The sequence below is a fragment of the Hyaena hyaena genome, unplaced genomic scaffold, assembly GCF_003009895.1.
Source record: "Hyaena hyaena isolate Hyena2069 unplaced genomic scaffold, ASM300989v1 scaffold_5, whole genome shotgun sequence".
NCBI classification, from domain to species: domain Eukaryota; kingdom Metazoa; phylum Chordata; class Mammalia; order Carnivora; family Hyaenidae; genus Hyaena; species Hyaena hyaena.
In genome coordinates this window covers 6,624,755-6,647,742 of record NW_024080637.1, presented here as the reverse complement: position 1 = coordinate 6,647,742, position 22,988 = coordinate 6,624,755, and the positions used below count along the sequence as shown (strand labels likewise).

The 22,988-nt window shown below is 41.7% G+C and overlaps 1 protein-coding gene across 1 annotated transcript; it reads left to right on the top strand.

Annotated features, from left to right (window-relative positions):
• The first annotated feature begins 6 nt into the window (after positions 1-6).
• Positions 7-22,104, top strand: LRRC42 (leucine rich repeat containing 42). The gene is made up of 8 exons (XM_039239087.1): positions 7-188; positions 5,730-6,216; positions 11,711-11,842; positions 13,009-13,127; positions 14,686-14,774; positions 14,945-15,058; positions 18,536-18,620; positions 21,606-22,104. Exons 2-8 carry the CDS (start codon positions 5,744-5,746, stop codon positions 21,878-21,880), a joined length of 1,287 nt encoding a protein of 428 aa, XP_039095018.1. The 5' UTR covers positions 7-188; positions 5,730-5,743; the 3' UTR covers positions 21,881-22,104.
• Positions 22,105-22,988: the final 884 nt, after the last annotated feature.

Genomic DNA, 22,988 nt, shown 5'->3' with positions numbered 1-22,988 from the left:
CCCCGCCAGCCCCGCGGTCCCACGGCGCCGGGTCGCCCCCAGCCCCCTCCCTCTTCCCAACCTCTCTCGGTCCCACCGTCCCTAGCTTTGTGCCCGGGGCGCCGAGCCGCTTCCCCCAACAGCCGCGCCTCTGGAGGAGGGAGCCGCCACCGAGAAGCTGCCGCTCGCAGCCCCAGCCAGGGGCACAGGTAGGCGGCGGCCGCGGGCTGGGCCGCTCACGCAGCCCGGGGCTGCGAGTGGGGGCGGGGGCGGGGTGTGAGGGAGGGGCGGACTGGGGGAGGGGTGGGCCGGGAGGGACGGGGTTGGGGTGTGGTTTGGGTGAGAGGTGAGAGGATGAGGATATAGGGGTGTGGGAGACGGGCTTAAGGGTGGGGGCGGGGTGCCGCGGTAGGGTAATTGGGGGCTAGGTGGGAGAAGGGACCTGGGTCAGTTTGGGCGGGCTCGGGGAGGGGCATGCGTGGGAATTGAGGGAGGAGTGGAGAACTGCGGTACTGGGGAAGGGGAAAACGAAGTGGTATTTGAGGATTATAAGAAGGAAAGGATCCAGGATTAGAATAGAAGGGGTGGGGTCTTGGGGGTAGGGGAGAAAAGTTGGGGCTCTGGATTGTGAAGTTGGGCGTTGTGAGGCGTGAGGGAAGGGGATTTTGAAGGTTATCGACAGACCAGAAAAGGGATGGAGAGATCGGCGTCCTAGGAGAGGGAATCCCAGAGAGTGGGAGGAAGGGAGGAAGGGAAGAATACTTGGTGAAGGACAGGGGAATCGATGGGGTGAACAGTGTGGGGAAAGAAGGAGAGGCAGGTGGAGGTGGAATTGGGTGTTTGGGACCGAGAACTTCATTTCCGAAGGGCCATGGAAGGATTGGAAGGGCCTGAGGTGTGAGGGCAGGGGTGCTGGGAGTGGATGAAAGGAGTGAGGTGAGGATTTGGGTCGTAGAGATTGGGTTGTGTGTGAATAGCTGTCGAGTGGGCAGGTAGAACTGCTGTAAGAGTGTCAGGATGTAGCTTGCTCCTGGAGGGACGTAGGGAGCGAGCTGGGTGTGGGGTGACCCTCTGGAGCTTGCGGGAGGAAAGTGTACAAGTGAGAAGGAGGAGAGGAAAGTGCCCTCTTTGGGGAGGGAAAATGAGAGGAGGTGAAAATTGAATAATGGTGGTGACACAGAACAATGCAGGTAAGCCTGTTAGTTGCTTATTGGTGGTTTGGAACTAGTTTCTGTTGAAATTTTTGTGTGGAAATTTTCTCAAGAATACTGCATTTTCAAATAGACCAAGGATGTCTGCAGCCTTGGGATGAAGGCCATGGGTTGACAGATGTTTTCCTGGTGTGTGGATGTGGGTAATTTCTGCCCTGGCAGAGGGAGGAAGGGAGGCCTCAGTGTAGCTCTGCCCTGGCTCTGTTCCCACCAGTCCTTTCCTCAGATGTCCACTTTTTTTTTAAATCTCCTCACTGCCCACCCCACCCCCCAAGCTTAAGCCATTGAATACCAGAAGGATCAAACAGGTGGGTGAGCTTAATTTTTAACATCTTCTTTTAATCCTTAAGGCTGATGTCATATTTTTATTCTTGAGAGACAGCGTCATGCAGTGGAAAGAGCTTGAGCTTTGGAGTAATACAGACTTGAGATTGAATTCTGGCTCTGCTATTTACTAGCTCTGTTCCCTAAGTAAGTTACTTTATTTCTCTGAGCCTCTTTACGGGTTAAATGGCAATTCTGATCTCAAAGGATTGTTGAGGGTTACATGAGACCACTTAATAGAGTACCTAGCACATTCTTGGCCAGCTGGTAGGTGCTTCATAAATGGTCGCTATCACACCCATCATCATCATCATCATCATCATCATCATCATCATCAGGGGTTGTTACTTGACCTACTAAAATTAAGGAAAGTTTTTCCTTCAAATTAGAGAGCCATAGACTCAGCTCACATTTTTTATCCTGTGGCCTCTCTGATTCCTTCCCTCCAGTCCAGTTGACTGGGATGGTCCTGCTTTTTTGCTTGGTAAACTGGCTTCAAGTTCTAAAAAGCTGTCATGTTTAGTTATCAGTTATTTTTGGGGTTTGCCTCTTATTTAAAGAGGCTGTAAAGAACTGAGTTCTCAATGTAGCAAAGTTACATTTTTTTCATTTGATGACATATGCTTTGTGATAACTTTGGCTCATTTGTGGTGCCCAAATAGTAGAACGCTGTCGTAATATTTAAATTTCTCTAAAGTTTGTTTAGTTTGAAAGAGAGTGACTGAGTAATGGAGGGCCAGAGAGAAAGAGGGAGAGAGACAGAACCCAAGCAGGCTCTGAGCTGTCAGCACAGAGCCCAACATGGGCCTCGAACTCGTGAACTGTGAGATCATGACTTGAGCCATAATCAAGAGTCGGATGCTTAATTGACTAAGTCATCCAGGTGCCCCATAATATTTTTCTATGAGGTTGTATGGTTTACAAAACTGCCTCTCTGGAGACCAGCTGGGAGACCATCAAAGTGCTCTGTGACTCTGTTAATCTAATATTAGACATAGTCAATACAGATCTCAACTAGGCATTCTTACGGATACTAATTATTTTAATTTTTCAGTTCATGTGGGATTTCTGCTATGGTGTACAATAGGCCTTGTTGCTTGAGGGCCCATTTATAATAGACCACCGTGTATAATAGCCAGGCATAAGCAAAGCCAAGTACAAAAGCTGTGTAGAATTCTCTTGTCTTTATGGTTCTTAACCTTAAAAGGTTTAAACATTAATTCTTAGCTCATTCCATAGTACCTCAGAGTCTCCGGATGCTTCTTATTGGGAGAGTACAAGATGCACAGAGTTAGTAGTAGAAATCAAAGGTTACCTGGACTTCCTGAACCAAGGTTAGTTACTCAAGTACTGTCATTGAAGCGCAGAGGAGCCTTGGGGCTTCTGGACAGGTAATGTAGGTTTACTTTTCAGGAAGTACTGGATTTTTTTTCATCATTTAGAAAGATAACTAGCATTTGATAAGTAATAGAGGCAAAATATAGCCAGAACTGTGTCCTTTTTGAAAGTGACCCATGCAAAGAGAAGCTGCCAGGATCTGGGGCAGCCTCGGTTAGCATCCTTACCCTGATCCCAAGCTGCTTGTGCCCTCTGCTGGATGGAATCAGACTTTTCTCATTTTCACTCGAAGTGGGCATTCATCCATTTGTCCATTTGACTCCAAAGTTTTTGGAACACACTACTGAGGTGAGAGGGTAATACAGATGGGCACAGCCTGTTTCATTGTCAGGGCGCTTACTGATTAATTATAATATGTTATCTTCCATAGGATTTGCCTTTCTGTTATTACAAAATCAAGTCATTCCTTTTTAGGGCCATACCTGGTGACTAATTTCTGATCCATAGGTAGAGTAGGACTCTGAATGTCCAAATCCAGGGATAAAGACCGATGGGCTCTGCTTTATCTCCTCATCTTCAAGATTAAAGTTTGTGAGGTTGAAGGGGCTGAATGCTTACCTCTACAGGATGAAAAGCTTAGAATACGTGAGGCATCTCCTTAGCAGCAGGCACTGAATACTGGCAAGAGTATGGATTATAAGACCTGGCACACTGACAGGAATTTTTTTTTCTGGGTTTTAGATTTTTTTCCCCTGGTAGTACCAGTAGCAGTATACTCCCATCGACTGCTTTGCTTCTGCCACCTGCAGAAGGGTCTGGCAAGTGGGGGAGGAGCCTGCAGCTGTTGCCTAGAAGAGGAGCTGGCTCCTAGCAACAGTATCAGCAGGCCCTGCAGCTCAGTGCACTGAGCCCATCCCTTTGAGATCTCACCCTTCCTTTCATCAGTTCAGCAAGTATCTGTTGAGGGCTTACTCAGTACTAGGCGCTGTGTTGGGCCTAGGAAAAAGATGAATCCACTAAGTGCCTTGCCTTCAAAGAGCTCCTAGCTCTGAGAACATTAGCAAGTAAGCAGATGTAGTACACAGTGCTAAGTGCTGTGCATAGAGGAGACAGTGGTGCTCTGGCAGAATCAGACAGGCACGCACTGGAGCAGGGCTTAGTGAAGGTTTCCCAGGAGAGCAGTGGTGGCTGAGCTCAGTAGTGAAGAGTAAGGATTAACAAGGTCAGAAAAGCAAAGAAGGATGTTCCAACCAAAGGGAGTAGAATGGGCACAGACCAGTGGGACAAGAGAGCACAGCCAACTTACCTGGGTCCTATGGCCTGGCTGAAGAGTAGGGCATAAGAAGATGGGCAGGAAAGGGTGAGGCTTTCAGGCTACGCAGGGCGCTTCTTTCTGATGTGCTTTTATACACATAATTACCCTCTGGAGAAACATGGATCGCACTGATGCCCACAGGCAGGATCGCTGTTGGATCTCCAGAGACTCAGCATTTTTGATCACTGACTTGATTGTTTGGTGACACTTTTACGTGGCATCAGAGCTCCATCCCAGGCCTGCATGGATGCAGAAGATGCTGGGTTAGCTCACTTTAAAAGTCAGAGTCTTTTATTTGTTTTAGAGAGAGAGAGAGTCTTAAGCAGGCTCCATGCACAGTGTGAAGCCGGATGCAGGGCTTGATCCCATGACCCTGGGATCATGACATGAGGTGAAATCAAAAGTCTGCCGCTTAGCTTAACCAGCTGAGCTACCCATGCACCGAGAGAGTCTTTTAAATATAATAACAGCTATTTGACATACATGAAATTTTTTCTCCCTCTTTAAGTTGTTGTGGAAATAATCAAATATTTTCATTTAACATAGCAATTTCTCGTGTATTTTTTGAATCTTACAGTTTCTCAGGAAAACAAATATTCCGATTGGTGCTCAAGCACAAAATGTCACCCAGAAGATTGCATGAATGCCCACTGTTTTGGTATTTTGCCTTAGCTCAAAAGTATCCTAAGAGAGCCTTAAGAGCTAATGATGTTTCCAAGGAGTAGAATAGCTTTTTTTTTTTTTTTAGTTCTTGTGATGGAGGTCTTTCTTTGTAGATCCAAAAACACTATTGCTCATGGTCTATGTAAGGCTGAGCAAATAAGTAACCTTTAGTTCCACAAATATCTGCCCAGAGACTGTTATATGCCAGGGCACTGTGTTAGAGAGTCTAGATGAATTAAACATGGCCCCTCTCCTCAAGGAGCTCGAACCAGTGGAACACAGGCCCAGAAATAAATCAGTACCAGAACACTGAGTAAACAAAGATGTGGAAGGTGCCAGGGTAGCAAGGGAATTGTTAGTTTCTGGTCTTTGTTTTGTGTATAAATATATTTTTAAAAACAGAAATAGTAAAATCCTTATGAACTGTTTGTAACTTGCAAATCAGTAACAAATTTAGGATTTTAATGACTGCATACATTCCATGGTAGGAATGTATCATAACTTACTTAATAACACCCCTGTTGTTGGACATTTAGGTTGTTTCCAGTTGTTTTGCTATTATCAACTGAGCTGCCATGACTTTCCTTAGTGACTGCGTGCTTCAGTAACTTCCTCAGGGTGGATTTTAGAAATAAGATTTGAGCTGGCTTTTGAAAGACAAGTAGGAGTGCACCAGGTACAAAGAAAAAGGGGGAAAGTAGGAAACAGCATTCCAGATAGTGGCAGTAGAGGCAACCTTCACTGCCAGAGTTCATAGGCAACTGGTAAGCTTTGTTTCCTCAAACTAACCACAGGGCCTTCCTGGTAGGCTCATAAAGCTCCGGGCACAGCCATATGAAGTTACATGTTACAAATGGCATTTTAATTGGATTTGCTTCCTTTGTGCCTTGCTTTTACAGTTGCAACCAAGGCAATGTCTTACTACCTCAACTCAGAAAATCACCTGGACCCAGGACCCATCTATGTACGAGAAAATGGTCAGCTACACATGGTCAATCTGGCCTTGGATGGTGTCAGGAGTAGCCTGCAGAAACCAAGACCTTTCAGACTGTTTCCCAAAGGCTTCTCTGTGGAGCTTTGCATGAACAGGGAAGATGATACTGCACAGAAAGAGAAGACTGATCATTTCATCTTCACATACACCCGGGAGGGGAATCTTCGGTACTCTGCCAAATCTCTCTTCAGCCTCGTCCTGGGCTTTATCTCCGACAATGTTGATCATATTGATTCCCTTATTGGCTTTCCTGAGCAGATTGCTGAAAAGCTGTTCTCTGCTGCAGAAGCCAGACAGAAATTCACAGAACCAGGTGCGGGGCTGAGGGCTTTACAGAAATTCACTGAGGCCTATGGAAGTCTGGTGCTTTGTTCCCTATGTTTGAGAAACAGGTGGGTGTTCTGATTGGAATATTGAGTATTTTATTGGGCGTGTTAATTCTGTCTAGTTCTCAGGCTTCCTCCATCAAATAGCAGTTCAGTTTAAAACTTCCAAACACCAGGTGGCAGACCATTTTGAGAAAAATCACTGTCTTTCTAGCTCCCCACCCCCACCAGAAAACACTTATCTTTATTTTGAAACCACTTTGCTACTACTTGACTGCCACCACTCTTCCATTCATTAAAAAAATAACTCATCTACCAACTTTTTCCCCCCAGCTTTTCTAATATGAGAAAATAGAAAAGACAAAGAATGTGATCTGCCAAATATCTCTTGGTATGCTCTTGGGGATGTGAAGATTAGTAACCAAAGTTCTGGGCTCTGTTCCAGTTCTCAGATCTTTAGCTATTGAACATTAGATAAAAAGCAACTTTCAAATAGTGAGTAAAATTTCAAGTATCCTAAAGTTTGGAAATTTTCTAATAAGGTCTGTTCACCTTAAAAATAGAAACTACCAATTATTTTACCAGCAGAAGATGGGCTTATTTAGGAATAAAAGAGAATTGCAATCTGGGACAAATAAGCTATGGCAAAACCATAGGCAAGTCCAGGAGAACAAAGGAGAGGCATACTTTTTTTTTTTTTTTTTAGTTTATTTATTTTGAGAGACAGCAGAGAGAATTCCAAGCAGGCTCCACCCTGTCAGTGCAGAGTGTGACACAGGGCTCAAACTCACGAACCATGAGATCATGACCTGAGCTGAAATCAAGAATCAGAAGTTCAACTGAGTGAGCCACCCAGGTGTCCAAAGGGATACTCTTTTAAGGAGAAAAGAAGGAAGGTGGGAAGGTTATGAACTAAAAGTCCATTGGAGTAAGCTAGGAGTTCAAAGTGTGGTGGCTTTTCATTGGTGAAGCTATTGTGAGGGGTGCGGATGATGAAGAAAATAGTTTCTTCATTGGCTGGGAGTAGTAGAATAGGGTTTATGTGAAAGGTCAAGTCCATTTAAGGTCAAACCTGGCTCTTCCTGTTGGGTCTGCTGTTGACTACTAGTGGTAGGACTTAAGAGCTCCCCCTGCTGAAAACTCCCTACTTCATTTTAGTGAGGCTTCCTGTGACTCATTTTCACAGGTCCCAACAGCAACCCTTGTGACTTGCCTTTGCTCGGATGCTTTTATGGATTCATTTAATGGTTTTATTTCATCGTCACATAAAATGAGCATTTATTAATTAAAAAAAACTTTTAAAATGCGCATGGAAAATTCAGACACCAACACAAAAAGATATAAAGTGAAACATAGCCTCCCTCCCATTTTTACCTCCTATCTTTCCAGAAGCAGCTACAGTTCACAATTTTTTACGTCATTCCAGAGATATCTCACACACGTACGTGCTCTCCCCTTTGTCATACAAGTGGCAGCATAGCTTTCACTGTTACACACTTTGCTTTCTTTATGGATTTTGAAAATATCTGCCATCAACACCTGTAGATTTAAAAAATAACTGTAGTGTGCCACAGTGTGAACTTTTCTTGTGATTGGTAAATGTGAAAGGTAGCTTACTATTAAGATGCACCATCAGTATAACCGTTAAAACAAGGCTAAGAAAAGAGCATGTAGGAGGAGAAAGTCATACCAGAAAGCATAAGCTAAACTCATATGCTTACAAAAACAAAAAAGAAGCAGTCTTTATTTAATTGGCTCACAGAATTAATGGTTTCACCCCAGTCCAAACATTGTACTATAAAAAGACAAGGCCTAAACACATGCAGATGAGAGTGGAGCTGTGGACTTAGGAACTGAGCAGGCACATTGTAAAAGCTCTGTCTCTGTGCTGTGGTCAGTCAAAGCCGAGCCTGGGACTGGTGCCAGCAGAAAAAAGAATTACCTTGCCCAAATGAAAAAGGCAAGCAGTACTTCACTGTAGCTCATGTATTGAAAATACATTTTATTCCTTCATGTTTTGTTCCAAGTTATTTATGCTCGTTGTGGAAAAATTAGAACAGTGAAAAATAAATTTACGATAGATACCTTGTCTTCAAATTATTTTATAAAGGTGGTGCATATTTGGGAAATACATAAAGCTATAATTTTAAGAAATTCATAATGCCACTATATGTGGTGATCATTTTCAAATATACATTTGGAAATATACTCTAACTTGTATTCTGTTTTTTCCTCCGCCTACCATTATAGCTAACATATTATGATACCAAAAATACTTTTTATCCGTTTGTGATGTCTGTATACCCTTCTGGTGGTCAGACTGGATGAAAGTAGCACTTTAATTCATATTTGATGAGCACAAAAATTAGTAGCATTTCTGGAAAGTAACTTGGCAACATGTGTCAAGAGTCTTAACAATTTCCTCACCATTTGTGTGGCTCATTCCATTTATTGGGAATCCTAATTTTTAATGTAATAATCAGATACAGGAACAAATATTTTTATATAAAGGTGTTCATTATAACACTGTAATAGTGAAAACCTGAAAGTTGAGTATCCAGCAATAGAAAATTAGTTAAGGTAATTACAGTACATTCATACACTAAAGTATTATATAACTATTAAGATTATATTCAGAGGTCATTTAAAATGGTGTGAAATGTTCATATATACTACATCTAAAAGGTTTAAAATTACATATATCATGTGATCCAATTTTAAAGAAAAACAGGAATTTTTATATGTATTGCATATAGAGAAAGAAAAACTTTCTAAAATATACACTAGTGAGATTGCAATTGGTGTTAATTTTCTTTATAATTTTTCAAATTATCTTAATTTTTTCTACAAAGAACATGTATTATCTTTATAATCAGAAAAATAGAAACATTTTTAATGTGATTTTTTTGACTCATGATTTAGTGCAACAATTCTAAACTTTGCTGTCTTACTCAGATACAAGAGTAAGATTATCAATTATGATCCCAAACTTCCCCTGTCCTTTAGAATCCCCAAAGGAAAAATAGGAAATGGACAAGAGATTTGGGTTTGCATTTACAATCCAGGGCTGATGCTGCAGCAGCAGAGGTTTTACCTGCACAAAGGAGTTCAAAGAGAAGGAGACTGAGAAAATTATTGAAAATAAGATAATTGGGGAGATTCAATCACTTGCTGTTTTGATATAGTTCACAAAACTGCTTGTCAGAAGGAAAAGTCCGTGTCTTTGTGACTGGGTCCCAACCCTATAAGACTATTTCCTCCTTGTGTTGAAAGCCCAGTGATTTTTTTTTTAAGTTTATTTATTTTGAGAGGGAGAGAGCGTGTGTGTCTGCATGCAAGCATGAGTAGGGGAGGGGCAGAGAGAAGGAGAGAATCCCAAGCTAGCTCCATGCCATCAGACCAGAGCCCAGTGCAGGGCCTGATTCCACAAACTGATATCACGACCAGAGCCAAAATCAAGACTTAGATGCTTAACCAACTAGAGCCAACCAGGTGCCCCAAAAGCCTAATGATTTTTAAACCCACTGATGGTCACAGGTAGGCAAGTATGTTTTCCTCAAAATTAAAATGTCACCCTGGGGCTCGTAGGTAGCTCAGTGGGTTAAGTGGTGGGTTAAGAGGCTGACTCTTGATTTCGACTCAGGTCATGATCTCACAGTTTGTGAGGTCAAGTCTCGCATTGGGCTCTGTGGTTGACGGTGCAGAGCCTGCTTGGGATATTCTCCCTCTCTCTATCTCTCTCTCTCTCTCTCTCTGCTCCTTTCTCTGCTCACATATGCATGCGTGCTCTCTGTCTCCAGTAAATAAATAACTACCATTCAGTGAAGTTCTATGAGATGACATGTGTTTGTGGAATATTGTTTCTAATTTTCTTAGTAATCCTTAAAAGTAATTATTTGCCCCATTTTCTGGCTGGAGAAATTGAGGATCAGAGAGGGAGGTTAAGTAACTTTCTGTAGTCACACAAGTAGATAGGATTGTTACAATCCAAATTCAGATGTATCTGACACTAAAATAAGTCTGTGTTCTTTATGTTGCTTCTCCGTTACACTATTCTGAACTCTTTAAAGGCAAATTGGAAGACCAGTGTTGAGCAAGACCCTAGAGCTTTAATCATGTCTTACATAAACATCTAGTGGTGTCTGTGCCTTTGTATGTTGGTTTCTCAGCCTTGATTTTAGTAATGTTTGTTAATCAAAGTATACATTGTTAGGTCCTTTGCAGATAACCCTTGTTTCAGAATTACTGAAAATCTTTTGGTTAATTGATCAAAGGATGTGTGTTTTCCTTTCTCTGATTGCCAGTAATCCCCCAAATCCCCATTAACCCACTTCAACTCTGTGATTGGAAGATGGAAAACAGCAGCTTTATTTACAGTGCAATTAAAATATGTCTAAGTAAATAAGGCTCAATTGTGTACCCAGCTGAGCTCTGTCACCAGGCAGCTTAGAGAGGGTATCAATGCCCCAGGCCATCTGTACTTAGCAGTCAGGACAGTGATCAGCTTCAGCAATCTTATTTTGATTGGAAATAGGAAGAAAAGAGATATAATTCCCCTCTTGCCCTCAGAGTATTCCATCTTGTTTTTTGGGAATTTATGATCCTATTGACAGAAGAGAGAAGTGAGCACTATTAAGTGTAATTTCACTGATCCTGGCATACACTTTGCTGTCGAAACTTTATATACTCATGAGGAGAATGGATAAGAAAGGCATGCTCTTGCCACAAGTCAGTTTCCCTGTTCTTTTAGGATCCTCCCCTCTGTTTCCTGTCACACCTAATCCCTTTTCGATTTTTCCCCCTGACATCATCTGAAATAGATGAACAACTACAAAGCAGGGTGGAGTCCCCAGCCTGGGCTGTGAAATGCCCTTTTGATCTCCTTTTCCTCTCCAGAGGCCTCCCTGATGCTTCCTGATAATAGTTTGGCAAGGTGCTCCAGTGTAATTAAATTGTTTGTGCTCACAGGTTTGTCTTAGCCATCTCGATTAGCCATCTCTGAGCCTTTGGAGTCTGTCATGCTGTACATGCTTCTGGAGTAAAGTTAATAGGCACAGTGGAGTGAGCAGCTACTGAAGCATGTGTTTGAATAGGAATGATAAAATGTGATCTGCCAAATATTTTTTGGTATATTCTTTGGGATGTGCAGAGATTGGAACCCAGAGCTCCAGGTTGTATTCCTGTCTTCAAACTAGTAGATCCTGAGCATAAAGTAAAAGGCAACTTCAAAAGAATGAATATGAGTATCCTAAAGTTTGGAAATGCTCCCATAAGGGCCCAACACCAACACCAAGGTCTGTCTTCTGAGAGACCTTGTCTCCTGTGTCTTGCCTTTGCTCGTACACATTTATTTAAAGATTTTATTCCACTTCATGTAGAAAGACTCTCAAGATATTTACTAATTTATAAACTCAACCTGTGCCCGCATAGGAGTTGGTGAAGTCTGCTTATTATATATGACCTTGTCCTGATGGAGTGTTGGCTGTTGACAAAGACACAAATGGTAATGTTTTAAAAGCAGGAAAAGAAAAATTATTGATTGCTCTCCATGCCCCCACAGATACCTGGTGATTTCAGAAAAACTTGAGGAGATTAAGTCTTTCCGGGAGCTGACCTGCCTGGATCTTTCCTGTTGCAAGCTTGGAGATGAGCATGAACTTCTAGAACATCTCACCAATGAGGCCCTGTCTAGGTACTTACCTGCCCCTACTTGTAGATGAATTGTTTTATTTTTTTAAAGGATGTTCAATGGGATCATCTTGAAGAATGCCAGTTATATCCTAATCCTGTGTTTATTTGTTAATTTTTATTTTCTAAAACATTTTCAGTTTACTGAGCATAAGCAATACAGATCGGACGGGTCTTAGGAAAGTAAGTCACCTGGTTCATTTTGTAAATAACTTTTATTTAAACATGTAATACACGAAACTGCCAGAGGTGAAGTAATTTTGCTCTCAGTTTATCCAGTCTCGGTTTATTCTAGCATGAGATACTTCTACAGGTATTTACAATCATTCTCTTTTATTTTAACTATCATTGAACTATAAATTACTTAAAATGTAAACTATTAAAGACTGCCTAATCCTTTTCAAGAACCATAATTTTAAAAAATTGCCCAGTTTATACCATTCACAAATAGACCAACTGATCCCCAGTTAGTCTGGCCAGCAGAGAGGAGGCGAGATGGATTTCTTTGCGGTTTAATAAACATCCAGAAGGGTAACAGCATTACAAAGTTGAGTCGAGCCAGCTTCCTGGGGCCTGCCTCAGACAGCAACACCACACACAGCCCCATACAAAGGTATTTTTGTGTGAGGTTAGTAAAGGTTCAGACTTCTTGTGTGGGGGACAGTGGAGCAAATTAATACACAATTTCAGGATAGCTGGATGAATTGGTTATGGGTATACCTAAAAACCCAATCTGAAATCTAGGTTTATAAAGCTAGTTAAAATTAGAGGATTATTTGCTTTGCAGAATGAATTCTCATAGGAATTCTTTAATAGACTTTCCTGACAGAGAGTGTTTTTGGTTTTCACATAGGATTTGTCATGAAGGCAGCTTTTGTGTTAAACGAGGTATGTGTATCTCCTTCATGAAGTCCCTGTTTACCTCATTTGACCATATACTATTAGTGCCCTCTGCCATCTGAGGTTAGTGCTACATGACACGATGATCCCTGAGTTAACCCTCAGTGAATAGTAACAAAAGCTTTGTAGCTGCTAAATGTATTGGGTGTGAAATAACAGGAGGTAGAGAATAATTTGTATTTTTAGATGAAATTTATGAAAGCATGTTCTTGTACATGGATTTTTCTCAAACTCTGTTTAAGTGATTTACTTATGGACTTTGTTTCCTAGTGTAACTCAGCTCCACCTGAAGGATAATTGTTTATCTGATGCCGGCGTGCGGAAAATGACAGCACCGGTTCGAGTGATGAAAAGAGGCCTTGAAAATCTAACGTTATTAGACTTATCTTGTAAGTTTTTTTAGAAAATATAGTACGTAATGTTGGAAAAATGGCCTTAGAAATCATCTGGTTCTTGCCCATCATTTTAGAGATGACAAGGTGAAGGGGAGGTGACCTTTCCTGATGCCACAGCAAGTTAGTGGCAGAGCAGAACTGAAGCCAGAGGCTCTTGACTCCTGACCATATACCTTTTCTATATGCTGCCACCTCTTTAGGATAGGAAAAGCCTTTTGCAGAGCCAGAACAGACTATCCTGAAATTCATGTGGAACTACAGAAGACCCCAAGTAGCCAAAGCAATCCTGAAAAAGGAATAGGAAAAGCCTTTCCACATTCATCTGGGCCACTTGCTGTGTGCCGACAGAACAGCCTTTCATCATCTTCATGTCCTATGTAAAGGACATTTGGCTCATCTTTCTTTGAGCTGCTGATCCATGGTGTCTGTCACCTAGGTCTCTTTTAAACCAGTATTTGCTTGATGAAAATCTGGATGAATTCACAGCTGTGGTAACTTTCTCGGGATTAGCCAGCTATTGACTTCAGTGGTAGAAAATTGCTAGAGACCATTTACAATGTAACAGAGCATCCGTTGAATATATAGCAGGATGGTGTGGTGTCAAAAGAATAAAAGGAACAGGGTTAAGGTCAGAGGACAGTCCTTGCTCTGCTACATTTTTAGCAGCCATGTACCCTTGAGCAAGTTATTTAATCTCTCTGAGCCTTGGCTTCTGTAAAACGAAGACAATAGTGAATGTCCAGTCTCCCTCCCAGGAAAGCGTATTTACTCAGTAAATGGTTTTTGAACATCTAGAATGTGCCAGGCATTGTGTTCATGGCCTTGAGGACTCAAGTACTAGTCTCTGATTTGAGAAGGTAATATGTGAGAAAGTCTAAAAACAGTGCAAGTTAGTGAGTAGTGGTTGTCCCTGTGTCTAAATACCTTTGAAAAACTTTTTAAAGGGGCATCTGGGTGGCTCAGTCAGTTAGGTGTCCGACTTAGGCTCAGGTCATGATCTTGCTGTTCATTAGATTGAGCCCCACATTGGGCTTCTCTGTCCCCGTTTCTCTCTGCCGCTCCCCTGCTCATGCTTGCGTGCATTGGCACGCTCTCTCTCTCTCCCTCTAAAACAAAAAATAAAAACATTAAAAAAGAAAGAAATGTTTATAGCTTAAAAATACATTTATTTTTAAAATAAATCTTTTTATTTTGGAGGTGAAATAGCCATGCACAAAATCTGATAAACCATTTTAATACATATTGATGAATGCTGTTTTTATAAGACTCCAAATTAAACCCTTTGGGATAACTTCGTGGTTCATTTATTTTTCTGCTAATCCCCAACTCCTAGAAAGTCAGGGCTATAAAGGATCTTAAGGGTCATCTAGTGTGGCTTTTCCATATTACAGACAGGATAAAGATAAGATCCTTATATTGGTTTTCTCTGAAAAGTTTGCTCACTCAGTATTTTATATTTTATCATTATTTGGCCTTTTTCCTGAGCTTGTTGTTAGATGTTAGCAGTAGTTCTACTGTAGATTGTAATACAACCTATGCTTCTGACATCTAGGTAATCCTGAGATCACAGATGCGGGAATTGGATACCTCTTCTCTTTTAGAAAACTAAACTGCTTAGATATTTCTGGGACAGGGCTCAAGGTAAGACATTTGCTCCCTTCTCTTATTTCTCCAGACTCACAATTAGATATTTTGTTGCTCCTGCTAATTGGTGTTTAGAAAGACCTGGTAATTATGAGAATGCTTATTCCCTGGTGAAAGCAAGCAGGAATTGATTAGATGTGTGTGCATTCTTGTTCTTTCCTTCATAGGACATCAAAGCCATAAAACACAAGCTCCAGACCCACATCGGCCTTGTCCACTCCAAAGTGCCTTTGAAGGAATTTGATCACAGTAACTGCAAGACCGAGGGCTGGGCTGACCAGGTACTGCAGATTGCCCCCCCCCCCACCCCCTAAACACACACAGCGAACATGGCTTTTTAAGTCCAAGTGCCTAAATCAATACTTTGAACAAACATTAATCCTCTTGACAGTCCGACCGAATGGTCTTCTTCAGGTCTAATCGGAGACACTAACGGCCTATAACTGACCCAGCTACTTACGGCAAGGTGCTGATCCTTACATCTCTTGCTCTGGTCACTGGCTTGGGTCTCATCCTTATTCGCCCCTGGGAGAAAATGCCGTCTTATAAAGGCTCAGAAAAGAAACGAATTCTGGCTTGCTATGCAAAAAAACTAATAAGACCTAACTTCAGGACAGATTTTCTTAACATGTAGATGGATGCTGGAAAGAGAATAACTTACACTGTTAAGGATTCAGATCTGACCCTTCTCCTTAGTTTGGGCAAATTCTTAACTCTTAGAGTCTTAGTGAGGAAGCATCTTTTTTGTCCTCTCACTTAGCAGACCCTCCCATTTTCAACTTGGCTTTGATTCTCTCATGTCCTCTCTGTGGTCTTCCTCACTTGGTAAAGTACAGACCTAGATAGGAAGTTAGAAGGTAACTGAGTAGCTTGCTTGTGGCTTGTGCCTTTCTTCTTCACACCCTTTACACTAGTGTTTCTTGGTGGAGGCCTAGAGGACCCACCAGACTGTTTTGTTCTAGATTCCTCCTTGGCTCCACTATACTGCATGATGGTGGACCTGTCCAGCTGCCTAATTATAACATCACCTCCCTGTAAGGAATTGAGAAGGGGGGTCGAATCAGTATATTAGGAGTGCTTTGACATTTGTCCAGAAAATGTGATGCTGAAATGATTACAACAGTGCATTGCCAGACGGTTTGTAGCACGAATGAATCCTCTATATATCCAGTGGATGTGGGGCAGGTGTGATGGTCAGACAAAGGTTTGATGAAGTTTGGTAGCATATGACATGGTAGAGTGAGCATAGGCTATGTCAAAGAGACAAAAGTTTGGGATCCTGACTGAACAGCCCAATAGCTACATGATTTAAGGCAACTTGGAGTCGCTGCTGCTTCATCTGTAAAATGCAGAAACCTCTTAAAGAGCTTAGTAAGGATGAATTAAAATAGCTAGCATCCTGGTCTGAAGTACGGGTGGACCACAGAGATATTGTGGGTTTGGTTCAGACCACCTCAGTGAAGCGAATATTGTAAGAAAGCAAATATTTCAACAAAACAAGTCAAATAAATTTTTTGGTTTCCCAGTGCATAGAAGATTTCTGTTTATACTATAGTCTGTTAAGTGTGTCATAGCGTCGTGTCTAAAAAAATAAGGTATGTACATTAATTAAAAATATTTTATTGCTAAAAAATGCTAGCCGTCATGCCCTGAGCTTTCAGTGAGTCATTATCACTAATGACCGTAACAAATATAATGAAAAAACTTGACATGTTATGACCATTACCAAAATGTGACACAGCGATGTGCAGTGAACAGATGCTGTTGGAAAAATGATGTCAAGACTCACTTTACACAGGATTGCCACAATCCTTTAGTTCATAAAAAACACAGTATCTGCTTAGTGTAATAAAGCAAAGCTCAGCAGAGAGGGGCATGCCAGTGAGTTGGTGGGGGCTCCTTCATGCACACAGCTTCAGACCACATACTCTGAGTAGGCCCCTAGCGCGGCTGCAGCGTTTTACCCATCTCTTGCTAATCCCCATTGAAATGTTTCAGGCTGACTCCAGTCTCCTCCTGCCTCATTCTCTCCCCAGGTGACCAAGAAAAATGAGGCCAGGTAACAGGAGTCCCCTTCCTGCCCTATCAGTGTCTCAAAATATTTTCAACCATATTCCACTTCCCTCCTATCCAAGGGGTCGGGTCTGCCATTTTATTCCAGTGAAAAATGCCAGTGTTTGTTTTTCAGTTACAGTCCCACAGATCCCCAGCTTTCTCTGGGATATGTCCCTAATAATTATTACCTCTGCTGCCCCACCTTTCAGCCTTCAGTCTCATGCTTTGTTGGCTGTCTTCTTGCTGTGTATCAACGTGAGTTGCCATCTTTCTAACATGTTCTTCATCCACCCCTAATGCAGCTGTGAATTGGTTTCTATGATCTTGCCCACCTCCTCACTGCCCACTCAGCTCTTCATCCTTTGTAATGTGGGTCTGGTCTCCACGGCTCTGTGGTGGGTGTTTTCTTGAGGGTGGTGTGTGATCTCACTCTGCACCTTCCTCACTTTTCCGCAGGACTGGTATGAATGTGCATTCCTTTCCTGGCCTTTATCCTGACTCCCACTCACTTCTCCCTGCAGCTCTTGCTGATTCCTCACTTCCTCCACCACTCCTCTGCCTTCTGTCACTCTCCTGGTGAGGTTAGCCATTCTTAAAGCCTTAACTGTCCATGCAGGGAAGATTTTATCTTCTCTGACACTGCAGACATCAGACCCATTCCTAAATATTGTCCATAAATTTCTACCATGCACCCCAGATTCAGTGTGTCTGGAACCAAGCTCATTTTCATCTTCCTTATCTGCAGTAGCTCTTGCTCTTGACCTTCTTACTAGTGTTAGTGGAAGCACTATTTTCCTGATAGTCCACTGAGTCATCAGGCATTTATCCTGGTTTATCCTGGCATTCTCTTGGGTCTGACCCATTTTCCGTAATCAGGAAGTTACCATGGAAGGGATGATACTTAGTATTTACTGGGTGCTTCCTGGGTGCCAGACACTGCTAAACCCCTCATGTAATCTTCCCAGGAGCCTGGGGTGGTACATACTGTTACTATTTTACAGGTGAAGACATTGAGACTAAAGAATTAAATCACTTGCTAAGGGTACCCTGGCCAGTAAGTGGAGGCAGTAACTCTGTGCTTTCGTGCCTCTGCGTCCTGCAGTGTTTCCTTGACGTTTTTTGGATCGTTTTCTTACATACTACAATGATAAATATTAAATTAAAAGTTCTTATTTCTTGTGGTATATGTGAATATAGTTTACACTCTGCCAAATTTCCAAAAGAATTTTTAGTAGCTTATAATAAAATACTTTTGTGACAGATTTAAAAAATGGAAAGTGATCATGAAATGTGAGAATATGGAAACATGGGCATTTTACACACATACAAGAGTTTGAATTGTATTTGGTATATTTTAAGGCATGAAAGTGAGTCTAGGAACGTGAAAAATATTATGACTAAGGTTTTACATTTTATTACTTAATTTAAGAATATGCACTTTTTCTAGCTTGCAGTAGAGATGAAAATATGGAATCAGCTTCATATATTTTTCCTGAGTGTTGGAAATACATATATCCAACATGTTTGTATTCTGATCAACTTCTGTGTTAAAACAGAAAATCTAGGCCTGACTTGGTTATCCTTACCACCTGTCATCTGAAGTAAGATTACCACAGGGATTTATGGTTCTGGAAAGGGAGCTAAGGGAAACAAGGAAAGCTTGAGATTTTGTTTGGATTCAAATCTTTCCAAATACGTTTTAGATTGTTCTGCAATGGGAGCGTGTGACTTCAGAAGCTGTGAAGCCACGAGAAACCACGGAGCCTCGAACAGCAGCTCAGCACTTCTGTAAGAAATTCCCTTTTCTTTGGAGTCCCTTAGGTTATTTGTACCCTTACCACAGTTAGCCTGTCTTAACCCAGTGGGAAACATAATTATGATAGTATTGACTTAAAGAGATCATCAAAACTTGTATTCTCTCAACGTGCCACGGCGTAAGTTCACGCTTAGCAGTAAGCACCTACACCAGGAAAATAGTTTATTAAATGTATGTGTGTGTGTATGTGTGTAGATCCCATCTTGTTTCAAAAAGATCTTCAGTGGCACAAAAGTAGATGGAGTATACAGAACATTTAAAAAGGAATTAAGTGTAGCCAAAAGATAGAAACAACCCAGGTATCCATTAAAAGATGAATGGGTAGTGGTGCCTGGCTGGCTCAGTCGGTGAAGCACGCAACTCTTGATCCCTGAGTTGTGAGTTTGAGCCCCACGTTGGGTATGGAGATTACTCAAAAATAAATGTTAAAAAAAATACCCCCCAAAATACCCCAAAAATGAATGTTAAAAAAATACCCCAAAAATAAAATCTTTAAAAAAAGAAAGCTGAGGGGTGCCTGGTTGGCTCAGTCAGTTAAACACCCAACTTCGGCTCAGGTCATGATCTCACGGTTCGGGAGTTCGAGCCCCGCATCGGGCTCTGTGCTGACAGCTAACTCAGAGCCTGGAGCCTGTTTCAGATTCTACTCCTCCCTCTGTCTCTGACCCTCCCCTGTCACACTGTCTCTCCCTGTCTCTCTCAGAAATAAATAAAACATTAAAAATTTTTGGCCAACAGACACATTAAACGATGCTCAGCATCCCTCCTCATCAGGGAAACACACATCAAAACCACACTGAGATACCACCTCACGCCAGTCAGAGTGGCTAAAATGAGCAAATCAGTTTACTCTAGATGCTGGTGAGGATGTGGAGAAATGGGCACCCTCCTACACTGTTGGTGGGAATGTAAACTGGTGCAGCCCGTCTGGAAAACAGTGTGGAGGTTCCTCAGGAAACTAACAATAGAACTCCCCTATGACCCAGCAATAGCACTGCTAGGAATTTACCCAAGGGATACAGGAGTGCTGATGCATAGGAGCACATGTACCCCAGTGTTCATAGCAGCACTCTCAACAATAGCCAAAACATGGAAAGAGCCTAAGTGTCCATCAACTGACGAATGGATCAAGAAGTTGTGGTTTATCTATACGNATGGAATACTACATGGCATTGAGAAATAATGAAATCTGGCCTTGTGTAGCAACTTGGATGGACCTTGAGGGTGTTATGCTGAGCGAAATAAGTCAGGCAGAGAAAGACAAATACCATATGTTTGCACGTATAGGAGGAACTTAACGGAGGACCATGGGGGAGAAGAAAGGGGGAAATGGTGGGGGAGAGGGAGAGAGGCAAACCATGAGAGACTCTTGAATGATGAGAACAAACTGAGGACTGATGGGTGTGGGTGGGGGAGGGGGGTGATGGGAATGGAGGAGGGCACTTATGGGGATGAGCACTGGGTGTTATTTGGAAACCAACTTGACAATAAACTATTTAAAAAAAAATTTTTAATTTTTTAAAAAAATAAAAAAAGAAAGCTGTGATGGGCATGGAGGAGGACACTTGTGGAGATGAGCACTGAGTGTTATGTGGAAACTAATTTGACAATAAACTATTTGTAAAAAAAATAAAAATAAAAAAATAAAACATTAAAAAAATAATAAAAAAATAAAAAAATAAATCACCTCCACCTAAAAAAAAAAAAAAAAAAGAAAAAGAAAGCTGAATTGGATAAACAACATGTAATATTTCCATACAATGAATTCAGCATTTAGAAGGAAGGAAATTTTGACGTATGTTATCACATGGATAGAATTTGAAGAAATCATGCTAAGTGAAAAAGCCAGTCAGAAAGAAACATGTTATATGATTCTTCTTATAAGAGGTTCCTAAAACAGTCAAGTTTATAGAAACAGAAAATAGAGGGGCACCTGGGTGGCTTAATCGGTTAAGCATCCAACTTTGGCTCAGGTCATGATCTCACAGCTCGTGGGTTCGAGCCCCGCATTGGGCTCTGTGCTGACAGCTCAGAGTCTGGAGCCTGCTTCAGATTCTGTGTCTCCTTCTCTCTCTGACCCTCCCTGCTCACGCTGTCTCTCTCTCTCTCTGTCTCTCTCTGTCTCTCTCTCTCTCTCTCTCAGAAATAAATAAGACATTTAAAAAATTTTAAAAAAAGAAACAAAATAGAGTAATGGTTGTCAGGGACTGGGGGAGGAAAATAGGGAGTTATTGTTTAATAGGTATATCATTTCATTTTGCAAGATGATAAAGTTCTGAAGAAAGATGGTGGTGTTTGCACAACAGTGAATGTATGCAATGCCACAGAGCTATACACTTAAAAATTATAAAAGTGGTAAATTGATGTTACGTATATTTAACCATAAGTTTTTTAAAAAGTTAAGCAATGAAATCAAAATGAAGAAAAAATAAAGGTAGCAAAGTAAGAATTCAGGGCATACCAAAAACTATAGAATAAGGTGGTATCGTTAGCTAGAGTGTGCCACAAATTTAGCTCTTTTTAAAAGACAAAGTCCAGATTTTGAAGAATAAATGGTAACATTTTTTGAGCTTTTACCCAGTGCCAAACATTAAGCTGGGCACTTTATATGTTATCTCATCTGTCTTCACGTCACCCTCCTGAAATAGGATTTATATCCTTATAAAGCTGAGAAAACGGAATCCCTGAGACGCTACTTGCCCAAGGCCACTTATCCAGGAAGTGGCAGAGCTGGGATATGAACCCAAATCTGTCGTGCTCCCGCGTGAGTATGCGCCTCCACCCTGTGCCAGTGCACACGCCACGGTTCCTCTTTAGGGCATTCAAAAGAGAATAAAATTAACCCCGACCTCTGCCCCTTAGGGCCTCTGTTGCTTTCTTTGGATCATCTCTCTGGACTTGGGCATTAGCACGCCAGCGTAGTCGACTCACTGCCCCTCCCTCTGTCGCCCTCACAGACGGCAAGCGGGCTCGAACAGAAGCCCCTGTGAAGTGTGCCCTGGCAGACACCCACATGAACTCTTCTGAGAAACTCCAGTTCTATAAAGAGAAAGCCCCAGACTGCCATGGGCCATTATTGAAGCGTGAAGCCGTCTCAAGCCAGGAGTCAAAGAAGAGCAAGAAGAGAGCTTTTGAAGAGCCAGAGAAGGAACAGAGCAACTCTTCACAGTCTTCAAAGCAGAAATATGTGTGTCTTGCTGTGGAAGACTGGGACTTGTTAAATTCCTACTGATCGGTAGAGAGGAGTTGCCCTCTTTCCGTCTACGCTTATGTATGAGGAAAGGGGGCTGATGGTGTTTTCCTTTTTGTTTGACTTTACCTCTGGCATTAGCATAGCAAGTGGATATTTCTACTTTTGTGGTGGGGGAGGGGAATGCTATGGAAGTATGTAATAATTTCTAATGTATATTTTCAATACATAGTAATTTTTTCAAATAAACGTTTTTGCTGTCCTTACGTTCTGCTTGCGAAATGTAGACTGGAGCCACAGGAAACACTACTTTGGTTTGGGATAGGAGGCCAAGTAAATTAACAAGGCAGCTTAGCATGATTTGTTACTACAAGGTGACCCAGCCAGGAGGGGGGTGTGTGTAGCATTACTGAATGTCTATGTACCATGCCCTGTCCTCATAGCAACAATGGAAGATAGGTACTAGCCTCACTTTAGAGTTCAGAAAAGTCAGCATCATAGCCAAACTATGGAGAGAGCCCAAATGTCCATTTACTGATGAATGGATAGAGATGTGGTATGTATATATACACATACACCCTTACACCTACAGTGGAATATTATTTAGTCATCAAAAAGAATGAAATCTTGCCACTTGCAACAATATGGATGGACCTAGAGTATATTATGCTAAGGAAAATAATTCAGAGAAAGACAAATACCATATGATTTCACTCATATGTGGAACTTAAGAAACAAAACAGATGAACATATGGGAACAGTGGGGGAGAGAAGAGAGGAAAACAAACCACAAGACACTTAACGATAGAAAACAAACTGAGGGTTGACGGAGGGAGGTGGGTGAGAGACGGGCTAGATGTGTAATGGGTACTAAGGAGGGCACTTGTGATGAAAAAAAAAAAACCCACCTCAATAAAGAAAGAAAACTCAGCCTGACTTGAGTTGATTAAGGTCACAGAGCTCATAAGTGACAACCAGAATTTATACTCCTTTTCGTCCAACTCTAGAGCCCACTCTTCGCATTACCTTCTTAAATAATAATTAATGTTTATTAAAATCCCAACTATTAAGTCGATGAAGTGAACCAAGAATTTTTTTATAAGTTCTGGTCCTAAAATTTGTTAAATGAAAGAGGCAGATGAGGTGCAGA

Coding starts and splice junctions, on each gene's coding strand:
- LRRC42 (XM_039239087.1), top strand. CDS start 5,744: ATGTCTTACTACCTCAACTCAGAAAATCACCTGGACCCAGGACCCATC. Junction 14,775..14,944: donor TTTCTGGGACAGGGCTCAAG/GTAAGACATTTG, acceptor TTTCCTTCATAG/GACATCAAAGCCATAAAACA. Junction 15,059..18,535: donor CCGAGGGCTGGGCTGACCAG/GTACTGCAGATT, acceptor AATACGTTTTAG/ATTGTTCTGCAATGGGAGCG.